The sequence below is a fragment of the Mobula birostris genome, chromosome 5 (assembly GCF_030028105.1).
Source record: "Mobula birostris isolate sMobBir1 chromosome 5, sMobBir1.hap1, whole genome shotgun sequence".
Lineage (NCBI taxonomy): Eukaryota > Metazoa > Chordata > Chondrichthyes > Myliobatiformes > Myliobatidae > Mobula > Mobula birostris.
In genome coordinates, this window is record NC_092374.1 from 159,777,124 (window position 1) to 159,796,603 (window position 19,480).

The 19,480-nt window shown below is 41.6% G+C and overlaps 1 protein-coding gene across 3 annotated transcripts in view; it reads right to left on the reverse strand.

The window, feature by feature from the left end:
• pibf1 (progesterone immunomodulatory binding factor 1) overlaps nucleotides 1-19,480 on the reverse strand; it is a 168,527-nt gene that overhangs the window by 134,540 nt on the left and 14,507 nt on the right. For all 3 annotated transcript variants that reach the window (XM_072258795.1, XM_072258796.1, XM_072258798.1), the window contains exons 3-5: nucleotides 13,257-13,357; nucleotides 11,046-11,244; nucleotides 723-842 (exon numbers count right to left, since the gene is read on the reverse strand). In XM_072258795.1, coding sequence (XP_072114896.1) covers nucleotides 723-842; nucleotides 11,046-11,244; nucleotides 13,257-13,357 — 420 coding nt within the window. The remainder of the gene's footprint in view (nucleotides 1-722; nucleotides 843-11,045; nucleotides 11,245-13,256; nucleotides 13,358-19,480) is intronic.

Below are 19,480 nucleotides of genomic sequence, written 5' to 3' on the forward strand. Positions count from 1 at the left end.
GTTAACAAGCAACTTGTGCCCATATATGCCTGCAAGATTATTAAAATAGAAAATACTTAATTTGCAGGAAAAATCTGAGCTGACAGGTAAATATTAAACCAAAAGTTTCACGGTCTTTGGTTGTTAAAATTAATAATTTTGCCTGAAAGCAATTAGATCTTTATAATTTTAAATTTATAATAAAAACAGCAACAATGATTAACATTATTGAATATAAATAACCTCAGCATATAACCCAGTACTCTATTAACATTTCATTCAAAATATTTTAAAACTAACAGCAGTCTTACAACTACATTCTGAACATCGTCCATGTCATTGTAAAAATAATATCAATTGAGAGACCAACTACTATTGGTGTACCTGATGGTAAAAAAGCATTACGTTTGGAACAAGAGAATACAAAGCAGAACAAAAGGTGCCCTGAAAAGAAATGCAGATTGAAATGTGAGAAAATAACGTTTAAAGAAGTAAAGTTGTGACATTAGCACGTCACTAAACAATTAAAAAGGTTGTGAAAGATGCAAAATATTGCTCAAAAAGGCAGTGAGGTAAACAGGACTAAGTCATGCAATTAAGAAAGAAACTTGCATTTTATTCAAAACATTCTTTTGAATAAATCCACTTGACATGACAGAGCAGCTAGAAACACGAGGACATGAAGAATGTCAATCCAGCCCAAAATCCTTTAATTTATTTTAAAGATAGCAAGAATTACCAACCTCCATTAAGCTATTTAGCTGGTTTTTCTGACAGTTGCTCTCTTCCCAAAGGCTAGCTTTCTTCTGTCGAAGCTCTTCAATCTCTTCTCGCAAGGGTCGGACTAATTCATAGAATCTCATCTATTAACAAATAATAAATCTGAGTTTCTATTTGGCTTAAATGCCACACTTTACAAATGTAGCCAAGAAACTGCAGATGCTGTAATCTGGAGTGAAAACAAAGTGCTGGCGGAATTCAGTGGGTCATGGCAGCATCTATGGAGGCACAGGGATAGTCAATATTTCCGATTGTGGCCCTGCTTCATGAGTTCCTCTGGTACTTTGTTTTTTTGCTACTATTTACAAAATTAGAAAAGGAAACTATAGAGTAGAAACTAATTTTGTTGCATATGTTAAATATGAAATGCAGTAGTTTGCAAATTGAACTCATTTTATTAAAATTTATTCCACTGATGCCAATGTAGCAGAAATTTGGAAGCAAAGTTCAATACGTAAATATTATATATTACAAAATTGGCACACACTATGACAGATGTATTTCAGCTCCTATGTCTTTTTCCTAATCTGACGGTAACATGACAAGTATTAATACATGGCCTTTGAAGAAACAAAGCAACCAAACCCATTCACTTCAGGGATGCAGCAAGCAAAATGTAGTGATGAGGCACAAGAGGAGGTATTAGGACAGATGAACAAACACTTGGTCAAAGGTTTAAAGAATGACTACAAGAGGGAAAGAGAAACTACAGACAAAGATTGAAGGAGGGAATTCCAGAATTGTTAGCTTTGAAGGCCAAGGGCACCTCTCTTTGGAGAACAGTGGACGTGTTGATGTGTGGGAAGAAAGTTAACTGCAAGTGATTTGCTTGCCATTATTGAGCCTGAACTCACCAGTAGTACTGTGAAGGGAGGAGGGGGTGATGGAGCAGTATGATGAGGTTGGGTAAGAATGATCACTTAAATAGGACCACACGGAAAATATGAATGCTTTGGACTTTTAGGAATAGCCCAAGCAAAATTCCTAAAAATAGCACTAAAGCAGCTTTGACTGCACTGCAGCTACTCAACCTTTACTTTGCTTTATTGTCACCAAACAATTGATACTAGACCGTACATCATCACAGCGATATTTGATTCTGCGCTTCGCACTCCCTGGAGTACAAATCGATAGTAAATATTAAAAATTTAAATTATAAATCATAAATAGAAAATAGAAAAGGGAAAGTAAGGTAGTGCAAAAAAAACGAGAGGCAGGTCCAGATATTTGGAGGGTATGGCCCAGATCCGGGTCAGGATCCGTTCAGCAGTCTTATCACAGTTGGAAAGAAGCTGTTCCCCAATCTGGCCGTACGAGTCTCCAAGCTCCTGTGCCTTCTCCCCGAGGGTAGAGGGACGAAAATCGTGTTGGCTAGGTGGGTCGTGTCCTTGATTATCCTGGCAGCACTGCTCCAACAGCGTGCAGTGTAAAGTGAGTCCAAGGACGGAAGATTGGTTTGTGTGATGTGCTGGGCTGTGTTCACAATCTTCTGCAGCTTCTTCCAGTCTTGGACAGGACAACTTCCATACCAGGTTGTGATGCATCCTAGAAGAATGCTTTCTACGGTGCATCTTGGGACAGGGGCCTGCTATGGGTCAGATACATACATTGCCAAAACTATCAGCATTAGGCAGAATAGGCTGCACTGTGCCATCTTAGTACTTTACCCAAGCCAATACACATATGAGCTTTGTCTGATCAATAGCAATGTGTGTGCAACAAGGCAAGTATTTTTAAGTAACACACAACAAAGTTACTGGTGAACGCAGCAGGCCAGGCAGCATCTCTAGGAAGAGGTACAGTCGACGTTTCTGGCCGAGACCCTTCGTCAGGACTAACTGAAGGAAGAGCTAGTAAGAGATTTGAAAGTGGGAGGGGGAGGGGGAAATCCAAAATGATAGGAGAAGACAGGAGGGGGAGGGATGGAGCCAAGAGCTGGACAGTTGATTGGCAAAAGGGATATGAGAGGATCATGGGACAGGAGGCCCAGGGAGAAGGACAAAAAGGGGGGGGGGACCCAGAGGATGGGCAAGGGGTATAGTGAGAGGGACAGAGGGAGAAAAAGGAGAGTGAGAGAAAGAATGTGTGTATATAAATAAATAACAGATGGGGTACAAGGGGGAGGTGGGGCATTAGCTTTTTACTTGATTTCCAGCAAAAACCATGTGAAAGGGTTGGGTCAGGCACGTCTGAAGAAAGCTATAAATAGTTTTAACTTCATAATTAAAGCCAGGTTTGGTACACAAGGCATACTCCTTGAATGCAGAGAAGTATTTTGTGTAAGCAATATAATAGCACCCATTTGATATCAATTAAAATCTTTTCCCTTGCCTGGCAGCTTACTAGCTTACGTGTATTGCAAACAGAGAGGAAATTTATTTACTTTTGGAAAAGCATAGAGTACAAATTAACTGCAATCAAACATTTATTTTTTTAAAAATTCTACTATATACACATGAAGCAACCAGGTTGTAGGGTTTCTTGGGAACTTTCTGGTAAGTACAATGGCGCCATCTGGTGAGGAAAATACATCATAGCTGATCCAGAGGAGCAAAAAATGAAAGTAAGTAGGATTGTTGCTGTGAATTATTGAGCATGAAGGTCTATATGTAATTGGAAATAATCAATGCAATTATTTACCACTTGCATTAAATTTATTTACCAGTGATAGGCCTAATATACCTTTAAGGGCTTATTATAATTTTGCAAGCTATAAATACCCTTTAAATGATCAGCCTTTTACTGATTTGCAAACTAAAAAGCAACCATTCTCTTCTGCTCTTTTCAGTCAGAATCAGGTTTAATACCACTGGCTCGTGTCATGAAATTTTTGTTTCACAGAAGCTTTACAGTGCAATACATCATAATAAAAATGCTATAAATTACAATAAATATAAATAAAAAAATAGATTAAATAAATTGTGCAAAGAGAGAGCAAAAAAAAATAATGAGCTAGTGTCCATTCAGAAATATGATGGTGGAGAAGAAGCTGTTCCTGAAATATTGTACATGTCTTGAGGCTCCTGTATCTGTTTGTTGATGGTAGCAATGAGAAGAGGACATACCCTGGGTGCCTCCTCTTTGATGAGGCATTGCTCATTGAAAATGTCCTTGATGCTGGGGAAACTAGTGCCTATGCTGGAGCAGGTTGAGTTTACAACTGTCTACAGCTTTTTCCAATCCTGTACAGTAGCTCCTTAATACCAGGCGGTGATGCAACCAGTTAGAATGCTCTCCACGGTACATATGTAGAAATTTGTAGAAATACCCACTATTGTGGCTTCTTTGCAATTGCAACAATATGTTGGGCCCAGAATAGATCTTCAGAGATGTTGACACCCAGGAATTTGAAACTGCTCACCCTTTCCACTACTGATCCCTTGAAGAGGATTGGTGTGTATGTTCCCAGACTTCCCTTTCCTGAAGTCCACAATCAATTCCTTGGTCTTATCGATGTTGAGTGCAAGGTCGTTGATCTATCTTGCTTCTGTATGCTTCCTCGTCACCATCTGAAACTCTATCAAATAGTTGTGTCATTACCAAATTTATAGAACTGTTTGAGCTGTGCCTAGCCTCATAGTTGTATGTGTAGAGAGAGCCCAGCAGTAGGCTAAGCGCACATCCTTGAGGTGTGTCATCGTTGATTGTCAGCAAGGAGTACGTGTTACTTCAGATCTGCACTGACTGTGATCTTCCCATGAGGATCCAATTGCAGAGGGAGGTCCAGAGGCCCAGGTTTTGGAGTTTCTTGATTAGAACTGAAGATATAATTGTGTTGAATACTGAGCTGTAAACAATAAATAGAAGCCTGACGTAGACATTGTTATTGTCCAAGATATCCAAGGTCAAACAGGCAGTAGCAGGAAAACAGTGAGATTGTATCTGAATGTAGACCTATTGTGGTGATAGGCAAATTGCAATGGGTCCAGGTCCTTGCTTAGGCAGGAGTTGACTCTGGTCATGACAACGTCCCAAAGTACTTCATCACAGCAGATGTGAGTGCAACTAGGAGATTATCATTGAGGCAGTTCTCATTGTGCACTGGTATGATTGTCACCCTTTTGCAGCAGATGGGAACCTCCAACTGCAGCAGTGAGAGATTCAGGTGTCCTTGAACATTTCCACCAGATGGTTGGCACAGGTTTTCAGTGCCATACTAGGTACACCTTCAGGGACTGATTCCTTGTGAGCTTTCACCTTTTTGAAAGATGTTCTCATGTTGCCTTCCAAGATAGAGATCACACAGTCAACAGATGCTGCAGGGATTTGCACAAGTGTAGCTTCTCCCTTCCCAACCGTGTATAAAAGGTGTTGAGCTCATCTGGGAGTGAAGAATCACAGTCAGGCATGTAGTTAGGTTTCATTTTAAAAGAAATAATGGCCTGTGAACCCTGCCAAAGCTGACGTGCATCCAATTCCATCTCTAACTTTAAACAGAGTTGATTTTTCACTCTTAAATTAGCCTTCCTAGGATCATACCTGGACTTCTTGTATAGTTGGGAATCACCAGTCTTGAATGCCACAGACCTAGCCCTCAACAGACTACGAATCTCCTGGTTCATCCAAGGCTTTTGGTTTGGGTATATCCGGTATGCTCCAGAAGGCTCACACTCATCCACATGGGTCTTGATGAAGTTGGTGACCACTATGGCATATTCATTCAGATTTGAAGATGAATTCCTGAATATTGTCCAGTCCACTGAGTCAAAGCAGTCTTGTTAGCATTCCTCTGCCTCCCTTGACCATACCTTCTTTGTCCTCAGTAGTGGTGCTGTGGTCTTTAGCCTCTGCCTATATGCCAGCAGAAGTACAACCAGCTGATCGGACTTCCCACTATCCTGTTCTTTCCATTGGTAATTCGTTTGTAATGATTTTTACATTTTTGTACATAAGCAATAACAATTTATAATCAGAATCAGGTTTATCATCACCGGCATGTGACATGAAATTTGTTAACTTAGCAGCAGTTCAATGCAATATATAATATAGAAGAAAAATAAATGTCTTATTCCGTATACGTTACAGTATATATATATTGAATAGATTAAAAATCGTGCAAAAAACAGAAAAACTATATATTAAAAAAAGTGAGGTAGAGTCCAAGGGTTCAATGTCCATTTAGGAATCGGATGGCAGAGGGGAAAAAGCTGTTCCTGAATTGCCGAGTGTGTGCCTTCAGGCTTCTGTACTTCCTACCTGATGGTAACAGCGAGAAAAGGGCATACTCTGGGTGCTGGAGGTCCTTAATAATGGACGCTGCCTTCCTGAGACACCGCTCCTTGGAGATATGCTGGATACTTTGTAGGCTAATACTCAAGATGGAGCAAGCTAACTTCACAACCCTCTGCAGCTTCTTACAGTCCCGTGCAGTAGCACCCCCCACTCCCCCCATACCACACAGTGATGCAGTCTGTCAGAATGCTCTCCAAGGTACATCCACATAAGTTTTGAGTGTATTTGTTGACATACCAAATCTCTTCAAACTCCTAATAAAGTAAAGCTGCTGTCTTGCCTTCATTACATCTGCATCAATATGTTGGGACCAGGTTAGATCCTCAGAGATCTTAACACCCAGGAACTTGAAACTGCTCACTCTCTCCACTTCTGATCCCTCTATGAGGATTGGTATGTGTTCCTTCATCTTATAATTCCGGAAGTCCACAAGCAGCTCTTTCCTCTTACTGACATTGAGTGCCAGGTTGTTACTGCGGCACCACTCCACTAGTTGGCATATCTCACTCCTGTACACCCTCCTGTCACCACCTGAGATTCTACCCACAATGGTTGTATCGTCAGCAGATTTATAGATGGTATTTAAGCTATGCCTATCCACACAGTTATGGGTATAGAGAGAGTAGAGCAGTGGACTAAGTCCACACCCCTGAGGTGCGCCAGCGTTGATCGTCAGCGAGGAGGTATTACCACCAATCCGCACAGATCGTGGTCTTCCGGTTAGGAAGTTGAGGATCCAATTGCACAGGGAGGTACAGAGGCTCAGCTTCTGCAACTTCTCAATAGGATTGTGGGATTGATGGTATTAAATGCTGAGCTACAGTCGATGAACAGCATCCTGCAATGTACATTTAAATAGTACCTACAATGTAGATATAGTAACTCAAGTCACTTCATGAGTTTTATCAAACAAAAATTGTTGTTGATATATTGGCAGAGATGGTGAAAACCTTGGCAGACAAGCGAGTTTTAAAAACAGTTTGAAAGGGGAAATAAAGGTACATACATTTATGAAGAGATTTCCCAGTCTTCGGGATTTAGCAGCTGAAGTCTTGGCCCAATGATGGGTCAATTAAAATCATGGATAAAAAAAGCTACCAAAATTAGAGCAGCACAGATATGTTGAACAGTTACAAAACTGAAAGACACTGAGAGATTGGGAGGTGTAAAACCATAGAGGGATTTGGAAACGAGGGTGATAGTTTTAAAATCAAGGCTCTGCTTAACTAGGACCCAGCATATATGTTAGTAAACCCAAGGGCAGTAGGTAATAGGAATTAGAATATAGGTAGCAGAGCTTGGATGTCCTTATGCTTACGAAGACAACAAGAGCCCGTGGTGTTAAAGCAGGACACTAGCATGGATAGAAGATTGGCTAATAGGCAGAAAGTGGGGATAAAGGGGTCCTTTTCAGGACGGATGCTAGTTACTACTGGAGTTCTGAGGGAGTCAGTATTGGGACTGCAACTTTTCACTTAATACATCAATGGTCTGGGTGAAGGAATTGATAGGATTGTGGCCACCATTGCAGATGATACCAGATACAGTACTGTGGAAAAGTCTTCAGCACATGTAAAAAAAAAATCTGTAATGCTTTCAGAAATCATGAAATTAAAACTTTCTAAATATCAAAAAAAATTACTGTAAAGAGCAGTAATCAGTAAAAAAAAAAGAATCAAATCGATATTTGGTGTGACTACCCTTTGCCTTTAAAACTACTTCAATTATCTTAGGCACACTGTAGTGCAGTTATGTAAGAAAATCGGCTGGTACATTGCTCCAAATGTCTTGGAGAACTTGACAAAGTTCTTCTACAGACTTTGGCTGTCTCGCTTCCTTCTGTCTCTCCAGGTAATCCAGACAACCTCGATGATGTTGAGATCAGGGCGCTGTGGAGGCCATACCATCTGAAATCATACCATATTTAAAAAATCTAGGGTTCCTAAGACCTTTGTACAGTCCAGTAGATAGAGGGACAAATAGTGTCACTAAGTCAGGGAGTCGGCAGAAAGATTTAGACAGGTTGGGAGAGTAGGCAAAGAAGTACAGCATAGGGAAGTATGGGGTTATGCACTTTGGTAGGAAGAATAAAGTGTAGACTATGTTTTTAAATGGGGGGTAGATTCAGAGATGCAAAAGAATTTGGTATGCCTAGTTCAGGATCCCCTTAAGGTTAACTTGCAAGTTGAATTGGTAGTACAGATGTTAAGTGCAAAGCTAGCATTCATCTCCAGAGGACTAGAACAGAAAACCAAGAATGTATTACTGAGTCTTTATAAGATGTTGGTCAAAATGCATTTAGAATACTGTGAGCAATTTTAGACATCAGATCTAAGGAAACATAGAAACATAGAAACTAGGTGCAGGAGTAGGCCATTCGGCCCTTCAAGCCTGCACCGCCATTTATTATGATCATGGCTGATCATCCAACTCAGAACCCCGCCCCAGCCTTCCCTCGATACCCCCTGACCCCCATAGCCACAAGAGCTATATCTAACTCCCACTTAAATATAGCCAATGAACTGGCCTCAACTGTTTCCTGTGGCAGAGAATTCCACAGATTCACCACTCTCTGTGTGAAGAAGTTTTTTCTAATCTCAGTCCTAAAAGGCTTCCCCTCTATCCTCAAACTGTGGCCCCTCGTTCTGGACTTCCCCAACATCGGGAACAATCTTCCTGCATCTAGCCTGTCCAATCCCTTTAGGATCTTATACGTTTCAATCAGATCCCCCCTCAATCTTCTAAATTCCAACGAGTACAAGCCCAGTTCATCCAGTCTTTCTTCATATGAAAGTCCTGCCATCCCAGGAATCAATCTGGTGAACCTTCTTTGTACTCCCTCTATGGCAAGGATGTCTTTCCTCAGATTAGGAGACCAAAACTGCACACAATACTCCAGGTGTGGTCTCACCAAGGCCTTGTACAACTGCAGTAGTACCTCCCTGCTCCTGTACTCAAATCCTCTCGCTATAAATGCCAGCATACCATTCGCCTTTTTCACCGCCTGCTGCACCTCCATGCCCACTTTCAATGACTGGTGTATAATGACACCCAGGTCTCGTTACACCTCCCCTTTTCCTAATCGGCCACCATTCAGATAATAATCTGTTTTCCTATTTTTGCCACCAAAGTGGATAACTTCACATTTATCCACATTAAATTGCATCTGCCATGAATTTGCCCACTCACCCAACCTATCCAAGTCACCCTGCATCCTCTTAGCATCCTCCTCACAGCTAACACTGCCACCCAGCTTCGTGTCATCCGCAAACTTGGAGATGCTGCATTTAATTCCCTCATCCAAGTCATTAATATATATTGTAAACAACTGGGGTCCCAGCACTGAGCCTTGCGGTACCCCACTAGTCACCACCTGCCATTCTGAAAAGGTCCTGTTTATTCCCACTCTTTGCTTCCTGTCTGCTAACCAACTCTCCACCCACACCAATACCTTACCCCCAATACCGTGTGCTTTAAGTTTGCACACTAATCTCCTGTGTGGGACCTTGTCAAAAGCCTTCTGAAAATCCAAATATACCACATCCACTGGTTCTCCCCTATCCACTCTACTAGTTACATCCTCAAAAAATTCTATGAGATTCGTCAGACATGATTTTCCTTTCACAAATCCATGCTGACTTTGTCCGATCATTTCACCGCTTTCCAAATGTGCTGTTATCACATCCTTGATAACTGACTCCAGCAGTTTCCTCACCACCGACGTTAGGCTAACCGGTCTATAATTCCCCGGTTTCTCTCTCCCTCCTTTTTTAAAAAGTGGAGTTACATTAGCCACCCTCCAATCCTCAGGAACTAGTCCAGAATCTAACGAGTTTTGAAAAATTATCACTAATGCATCCACTATTTCTTGGGCTACTTCCTTAAGCACCCTGGGATGCAGACCATCTGGCCCTGGGGATTTATCTGCCTTCAATCCCTTCAATTCACCTAACACCACTTGCCTACTAACATGTATTTCGCTCAGTTCCTCCATCTCACTGGACCCTCTGTCCCCTATTTCTGCAAGATTATTTATGTCCTCTTTAGTGAAGACAGAACCAAAGTAATTATTCAATTGGTCTGCCATGTCCTTGCTCCCCATAATCAATTCACCTGTTTCTGTCTGCAGGGGACCTACATTTGTCTTTAAACACAAAGATGTGTTGGCCCTTAAGAGGATCTAGAGGGAACTCAGAATGATCCCAGAAATGAAAGGTTTAACGTATGAAGAGGGTTTGATGGTTCTGGATCTATAATTGAAGGGAGTTCAGTAGCACGACGGGAGATCTCATTAAAACCTATTAATACTGAAAGACTTGGACAGAGTGGACGTGGAAAGGATCTTCCATTAGCACGAGAATCTAGGGCGCGAAGGAATAGCCTCAGAATAAAAGGATGTCTCCTTAAACTGAGATGAGGAGGAATTTCTTTAGCCAGAGAGCGGTGAATCTCGAATTTGCTACTACAGAGGGTGTATTTAAAGCAGAGATTGATAGGTTATTGATTGGTAAAGATTATGGAGAGAAGGCAGGAGAACGGGATTGAAAACAAAAATCAGCCATGACTGAAAAGCAGAGGAGACTCAATGGGTCAAATGTTCTAAATTTGCTCTTGCATCTTATGAAGACCAGTCAGCAAGAGACTGAATCATGAAAATTTACAACGTTGGAGACAACTTACACCAAAAATAATATTAAGCTGGCAAATCCCACTACTTTCCAATATCTGGATATTCTTAAACAAGGTGAGATATTTTGTCTCCACTGCAGTTGGGATAGTTGCATAGGTCTTCTCAGTCCACCATTTAACATATTTAGTTCTCAGACAGCCCTATTTTACATTCTCCAGTTTCAATATAATCAATACAAATATCAATTCTAACCAACCAAATTTGCATCTTTAATTTTTTTCCTCCACATAACTTCAATCCATTTGCACAACTACATTCATAGAAATTATACATGACTGCAGTGTAAGGCAATTAAATATTTTCTGCAATACTTCTTTGTGTCAAATGAGGAAATTACAGTGACATACATTTTGCTTGTACTTACAGATACATATTCTGGGATGGAAAGCTGATCTTCAGGTCTAGCTTTTAACTCCAAGTACTGATCTTCAGTCAGATCCAAATCTCGTAAACTGCGGCGAATGTCACCTGCTCGTTCCTGCAGCTGCTGATTTGTCTGTTCAAGTTGTTTCTGCCTTTCTAAAATAGTCTCCATTTCTTGCTTTCTTAGATCTTGGCGTCTTCTGCTCCATAAACCAAAATCATCTATTAGCACAGACTTTGCTTACCATTCTAAAAAAAAGCATGCATTTTGTTTGAGTAAATACGTACCTAACATTGACAGGGATGGAACAAAAGTGATTTCATTATCAAACAGAGATCCCAAACTTGCATATTTCTTGCAAATTCTGATTTCTGTTCTTCCAGCTTAGCTGATTAGTTTGAAGTGCACTAAATGTGTCCTTATTTAGATTAGTTCACAAGAGCAAAGATTTCTCAACATTTCATTATATATTGAAACACTGCTTTATTACCCCACAGATATTTTGTCTGAGTTGCAAAAAAGAGATAGTCATTCATTTCATGAAGGGAGGCATTGCACATTCTCCTGTCTACATCAACAGTGCTAAGGTTGAGAGCTTCACTCTCCCAAGAGTGAGCAGCACCAATAAATTGTCGTTGTCCAGCCATGTGGCCAAGAAAGCTCACCAATGCCTCTAATTCTTCAGGAGGCTAAAGAATTTTTGCAAGTGCCGATCAATCCTTAGCAATTTTTATCAATGCACCGTAGAAGACATCCTTTCCAGGTGCATCACGGCTTGGCAACTACTCTATCTGTGACTGCAAGAGTCTTGTAGACACCGCCAAGAATTCTGTCTGTACTTCTTGCTGCCTCAGTAAAGAAGCTGGCAAAATCAAAGACCCCATCCATCCGGACATTGTCTCTCCTCCCCACTCCAGTCCAGCAGAAGATGTAAGAGCCTGAAAGCATGGACCACCCAGCTCAAGGACAGCTATCCAGCAGTTATAGGACAATTAAATGGTTCCCTAGCACAATCTACCTTGTTAAGACCTTGCAACTTCTTGTCTACTTGCAGTGCACACTCTCTGTACACTATTTTGCATTCTGTAACTGAATTACCTTGTACAGCGATGGTATTGGCTTTACTGTCTGCAAAGCCCTGAACACAAAAGGAGATTTTAAGCCCTATCCAATTTAGGTATCCACATGTACCTTCACTATAGAGAGGTTACACTACATCAATATACTCTTTAAAGACTAGTTTCTGCGGCGAGGTCTAGCTGCCAATATCTACTAGTTGGAGATAGTTCAAGTTAACAAAATAGTTGCAACAGTTTATTTTATTTTTAATTACACATTTAAATTTCAATGAATAATTCACAGACATTTAACACACAAAGCATTTCTGATTTATAAAAGATTTCCAAATTACAGAGCATTTACAAAGGATTTCCAAACAATTCTTATTAACTAAAAAAACATACCAACTAGTGTCCAATAGTTTTTTCTTTCTGTTACCCAGTATTTCTGTCACTCTCCTCGTCATTCCTAACAATCCCCAATGTCTTCTAACATTTATACTGTTCTGCTACAAGTTGACATTATTTTGCATGTGATGCTTTTCCAGACAACTTTGCCTGGACAATGTAATTCACATAAATAGTCCAAAAACTACTGGGGACAGAGGTCCCAGACAGCCAGAATTAATGCTGTGAGAGCTAACTTTCTGAGTACACAACCATCCCATCTATTGGTTGATCAGCTATTACGATGACCATGTTAAATGTGCTAAGTGACAAAATCAGTCTGGTCTGCAAACTTCTTTGAACTTGGTCACTATGGTGTAAATAACTTAGCAGGCGTTGTCTGGTTTGATGTAGGCCAATTTACATAACCCCATTGTCTTGTGCCGATTACAAGACCTCAGTTTTCTTATTTACAACAAGTACCAAAAGGAGCATTGGTTGGAAATTTATCTTTGTCGCAAGCAACTCTGACCCTTTGGACAGTCATGTTGCTGTGCTAGAAAGCAATAAGCTTCTCGGGTCCTGGAAAGTAAATATCCATCACAGTAGTGAACCATTGTAATGAATTCATCTGTACGAACAGTGTAAAAGACAAGCCTTTCACTGAACATGTGAGTATAGGAAACTTAAATCTAATGAAAACCAAAGGTTAATATTTGCATAACTGGGTATAAGGATGCTAAATGTTGAAGCACAGCAAACTCACCTGGCATCATCCTGCTGAACTTTCAGTTGATTTTCCAAACGGACTTGTAGTAATTGTTTCTGGTGAAGAGAATCGTTCAATCGTTCCTCCAAATCTTCTATCTACGTCACAAAGAAACATGGAAGGAGAAGTGCATTTGTGGATGTGTAGATAGAGGGTGGGTAGTCTGGACTGAACTTGGATGGTTCAAAGCAATGTTTCGCTGCAAAATTTTCAAAAAGCCTGAACTCTCTAAAAAGAGATTAATAACTGTAAAATGCATCTCTGGTTAACAGGTCCAAAAGCTCGCTTGCTATGACCAGCAGTTTCAAAGGGACTGCTCACATTCAGCTCCCAAATAAGAAAAACAGATTTGGGCATAGAGTCATGTTATCATAGTTCAGTATTAGACATAAAGTTTTAGGATACGGAAACAGGCCCTTCAGCCCAAATCGCTCATGCTGAACAAGTTATCCAACTCTGTGAATCCTATTTATCTTTGCTTGGTCCATATCCCCAAACCTTTCTTATCCTGTATGTGTCAAAATGTCTTTTAAATATTATAATTGTATCCATCTCTTCAGTTCCTCTGCCAGCTTGCTCCATATACACCCCATTCTCTATTTCAAAAAATTGTAGTTCCCTTTTAAATCTTTCCCTTCACACTTCGGCCTGAAACCGAAGACTGAGGCTTTTCATCTTATTTGTGCCTCTGTCCTTCTGCTCCATGACAGGGACTCATTCCTTGCCTCATCCTGGGTATTCATTCTGTCACTCAACTCACAAAACAAATTCTTTTCAACACTAGGAATGGTGTATTTTTTTTATTTTACTTGTGTTACTCTCTCACTGTAGGTTAATAATGAGTTAGCTATCATCTTGAATTCAACCTAACAGCAACGTAGCTCTGAAATGCATGGAAGATAATGATGAGAAGACCATTACCAATAAATAAGCATGTTAGAGTAAATATGATTTGGGTAAACACAACACATAGAAGTTCGTATGTTCTTTAAGGGAAAGCAGTACTGTTACTTATATGAGTATTGATACACCAATGCAAATTTACTGTTTGCCAACAAGCTATAATTTAACTCACACCAGTAAAAACTTAGATCAAGATCACAAGACAAAGGAGCAGAAGAAGGCCACTTGGCCCATCGAGTCTGCTCCGCCACTCCACCATGAGCTAAACTATTCTCCCAACTAGTTCCAATTTCTGGCTTTTTCCCCATATCCCTTGACACCCTGACTAATTAGATACCTATCAATCTTCTCCTTAAACACCCCCAATGATCAGGCCTCCACAGCTGTATGTGGCAACGAATTCCGTAAATCCACGACCCTCTGGCTAAAAAAATTTCTCCTCATCACTGTCTTAAATGGGTACCCACCAATTCTAAGACTATGGCCTCTTGTCCTGGACTCACCCGCCAAGGGAAACAGCCTTTCCACATCTACTCTGTCCAACCCTTTCAACATTCGAAATGTTTCTATGATCCCCTCTCATTCTTCCATACTCTAATGAATACAGTCCAAGAGCCAACAAACACTCCTCATAGGTTAGCCCCTGCATTGCAGGAATCATCCTCATAAATCTTCTCTGAACTCTCTCCAACATCAGTACATCCCTTCTAAGATAGGAGGCCCAAAACTGCACACAGTATTCCAGGTGAGGTCTCACCAGTGCCCCATAGAGCCTCATCAACACCCCCTTACTCTTATACACTATTCCTCTTAAAATGAATGCCAACATAGCATTCGCTTTCCTTACTGCCAACCCAACCTGGTGGTTAACCTTTAGGGTATCCTGTACGAGGACCCCCAAGTCCAAATCCCCTAGCACTTCCAATATTTGAATTTTCTCCCCATCTAACTAATAATCTGCCTGATTATTTCTTCTTCGAAAATGTACAACCGTACATTTCTCAACATTGTACATCAACTGCCGTTTCTTTGCCCACTCTCCTAAACTGACCAAGTCTCTCTGCAACTTTTCCATTTCTTCAACACTTCCTGCTCCTCCACTTATCTTGGTGTCATCCGCAAACTTAGCCACAAAACCATTTAATCCATAATCTAAATCATCGATATACATTGTAAAAAGAAGCGGCCCCAACACCAACCCCTGCGGAACACCACCAGTAACCAGCAACCAATCAGAATCGGATCCCTTTATTCCCACCCTTTGCTTTCTGCCTATCAGCCAATGCTCCACCCATTTCAAAATCTCTCCTGTAATTCCATGGGCTCTCATCTTATTAAGCAGCCTCTTATGCGGCACCTTATCGAAGACCTTTTGAAAATCCAAATACACAACATCCACAGCCTCTCCCTTGTCAATCTCTTTTGAGATTACCTCAAAAAAATTCCAATAGGTTGGTGAGGCAGGATCTTCCCTGCATGAAACTATGCTGGTTTGGGCCTATCTTGTCATGCACCTCGAGGTATTTCATTATCTCGTCCTTGAGGATCGACTCCAATAACTTTCCAACTACCTATGTCAGACTAATAGGTCTGTAATTTTCTTTTTGCTGCCTCCCTCCTTTCTTAAACAGCAGAACTACATTTGCGACCTTCCAGTCCTCCGGAACCATGCCAGAGTCTATTGATTCCTGGAAGATCATTTCCAATGCCTCCACAATCTCCAAAGCCACTTCCTTCAGAACTCGTGGGTGCACCTCATCCAGTCTGGAAGACTTATCTATTCTTAGTCCTTTTAGCTTCCCAAGCACTTTCTCTCTAGGAATCTTGACTGTACCTAATTCTATTCCCTGAGACCTCTGGCTATCAGGTATGTTGCTAATGTCTTCCACTGTAAAGACTGATCAAAATTGTATTGATAAAAATATTTTAAAGTAAGAGAGAGTGTGTGTGTGTGTGTGTGCACACACCCACACAAAATGAGTGGTGGACTGAAGGAGGCACATGAAATCCAGTCCCTTGCCGATAATAATGACGTGCATAATTTTTAGAATGCTGTCAAAACCACCTGCACCAATAAATCGATGCGTTACTCCCCTGAAAGCAGCAGATGGTCTTACACTTCTAAAGAATCAGAATACAATTCTGCTGAGGTGGGCTGAGCATCTTAACACCCTGCTTAATCAGGACTCTGACGAAGACCCCACCATCCTGGACGAACTGCCTGAACTTCCTCCTATTCACGACCTCAGTCTACCACCAACCTTCCAGGATGTTCTATCAGCTGTCCATTCCCTTAACCAGTTCATCACCAAGGCCTGGACTGAAGAGAACATCCCACAGCTATAGAGAAGTGCAAACATCGGTGTCATTTATAAGAACAAGGGTGACAAGGCCATCTCTGGCAATAGTCGAGGCATATCATTCCTTTCTGTTGCTGGAAAGGTCCTGGCTAAGGTGATGCTTCAGAAACTCATCAGCAATATCACCGAGTCAATGCTGCCTGAATTGCAGTGTGGATTTAGGAAGAACAGGAGCATGATTGACATGATCTTCATAGCCCGGCAGCTTCAGGAAAAGTGCCGGGAGCAACATCAGGACCTGTTTATGGCCTTTGTCGACTTCTCCAAAGCATTCGACACTGTGCAAAGAGAGCTCTTATGGGATGTCTTCCTCAGGTTTGGCTGTCCCAATAAATTTGTTAACATCCTCTGCCAGTTCCACGATGGGATGATTGCTCGGGTGACCATAAGAGGACAAGATTTCGAGCCCTTCCTTGTACGCACAGGGGTGAGGCAGGGGTGTGTGTGCTAGGGCCAGTGCTCTTTAACATCTTCCTCTTGTGTGTTACCAAGCTGCTCCACAACGAGACTGAAGACAACAGTGGTGTGGCAGTGGACATCAGATTAGATGGCAACCACTTTGACATCAGGAGGCTCCATGCAACCACCAAACTCCGTAGAGAGCGAGTCCTGGAGCTGCAATATGCAGACGACCGTGCTCTTGTGGCCCATACTCCGGAGGATCTTCAGACTGTCCTTGCTGTGGTGGTGAGAGCATACAGCAGGATGGGGCTGACTGTCAATACCACCAAGACAGAAGTGGTTTGCCATTGGAGTACCAGTATCCCAACCACTCTACCTGCCTTCACTGTTGGTGATGAAAAGTTGTCAGTGGTGCCATCTTTCAAATATCTGGAGAGCTTTCTCTCTGAGGATAGCGGCATTGACGACAACATCCAGAGCCACATTAAACAGGCATCTGCTGCCTTTGGGAGACTTCGGCATAGAGTCTTTCAGAACAGGAGCCTTCGTCCCTCCACAAAGGTCGCCGTATACCAAGCAGTCTGTGTCACCACCCTCCTTTATAGCTGTGAAGGTTGGGTAACCTACAGCCATCACGTCAAGTCCTTGGAGCGCTTCCACATGAGCTGCCTCCAGCGCATCCTGGGAATTACCTGGCGTGAGCGGGTGCCTCACACTGAAATACTTGTAAAAACCAACTGCAGAAGTATTGAGGCCATGATCATCCAGCGTCAGCTGCAGTGGCTGGGGCACGTGATAAGGATGCCCCATGTCGGCTACCCCGCAGAGTGTTATACGGCCAGCTATATCATGGTCGATGCTCAGCTGGGGGGCCAAAGAAGCGCTATAAGGATCAGATGAAGAATGCTTTAAGGAAGTGCAAGATCAGACCCGAGGACCTGGAGGATGTTGCTGCTAACCATACCACTTGGCGACAGCTGTGTAGGAACGGGATTCGTATTCTGGAAATGGAAAGAACAACTAGAAGACAGCAGAAGAGAGCCAGGAGAAATGCAGCCATGGTTGCCACCAGTACTACCCACTACCACATATACCTGTCCCGGGTCCAGGATAGAACTGTATAGTCATCAAAGATCTCACTGTTAAAGGAGTGGACATTGTCATTGGATTTCGATGGACAACTTTGGACACCCCTGGTCAAAATTTCTGTTACTGTGAATAGCTAAGTGAGTAAAAGATGAACTGATTTCCAAAAGGCATAAAGTTAAAGATGACACATTTCTTTAATATTTTAAGAAAACTTTTTTATTTCCATCTTTTACAGTTTCAAAATAACAAAAAAGGAAAAGGGCCCAAAGCAAATGCTTGCGCACCCTGCATGGCAGTACTTAGTAACGCCCCCTTTGGCAAGTATCATAGCTTGTAAGTGCTTTTTGTAGCCAGCAAAGAGTCTTTCAATTCTTGTTTGGGGGATTTTCACCCATTCTTCCTTGCAAAAGGCTTCTAGTTCTGTAAGATTCTTGGGCCGTCTTGCATGCACTGCTCTTTTGAAGTCTATCCACAGATTTTCAATGATGTTTGGGTCAGGGGACTGTGAGGGCCATGGCAAAACCATCAGCTTGCGCCTCTTGCGGTAGTCCATTGTGGATTTTGAGGTGTGTTTAGGTTCATTATCCTATTGTAGAAGCCACCCTCTTTTCATCTTCAGCTTTTTTACAGATGGTGTGATGTTTGCTTCCAGAATTTGCTGGTATTTAATTGAATTCATTCTTCCCTCTACCAGTAAATGTTCCCCGTGCCACCGGCTGCAACACAAGCCCAAAGCATGATCAATCCATCCCCTGTGCTTAACAGTTAGAGAGGGGTTTTTTAGATGAAATTCTGCACCCTTTTTTCTCTAAACATACCTTTGCTCATTGCAGCCAAAAAGTTCTATTTTAACTTCATCAGTCCACAGGACTTGTTTCCAAAATGCATCAGGCTTGTTTAGATGTTCCTTTGAACATTCTGAATAGAACTTTGTGTGCATGAGGATTTTCCGACAGCAGTACCTGTCCTTCCAAATGGGTTCTGTGAGCATTTCACTATGTTTGGTGTCCATTTCCATTCTCCTTCTTCAATCCCGGCCTCTCTGTAGAAAATGGGTCCCCATTCTTTTTCCCTGCGCTCTTGCTAGAATGTTCTCAAGACAAATCCATTCGCTCTTTCAACAAGCCTAACTTATCAATCAACTGAATTTTTAATTTAAACAGAAAAACAGTGAAATACTCAATTGTATGATGTAATTAAAGAAACACTTATTGCAGAGTATTAAATACCCAACAGCATAACTGAATTAATAAAATAAAGCATGGTTGGAAACCAATCACTCATATAAAGATACAGCACGGTGACACGCCCTTCAGCCCACATCGCTCAGTTACACCCATGCGACCAATTAACTTACTAACCCTATGTCTTTGGAACGTGGGAGGAAACCAGACCACCCGGAGGAAACACCACGGTCATGGTGATAATGTAGAAACTCCTTACAGACAGCGATGGAAATTGAACCTT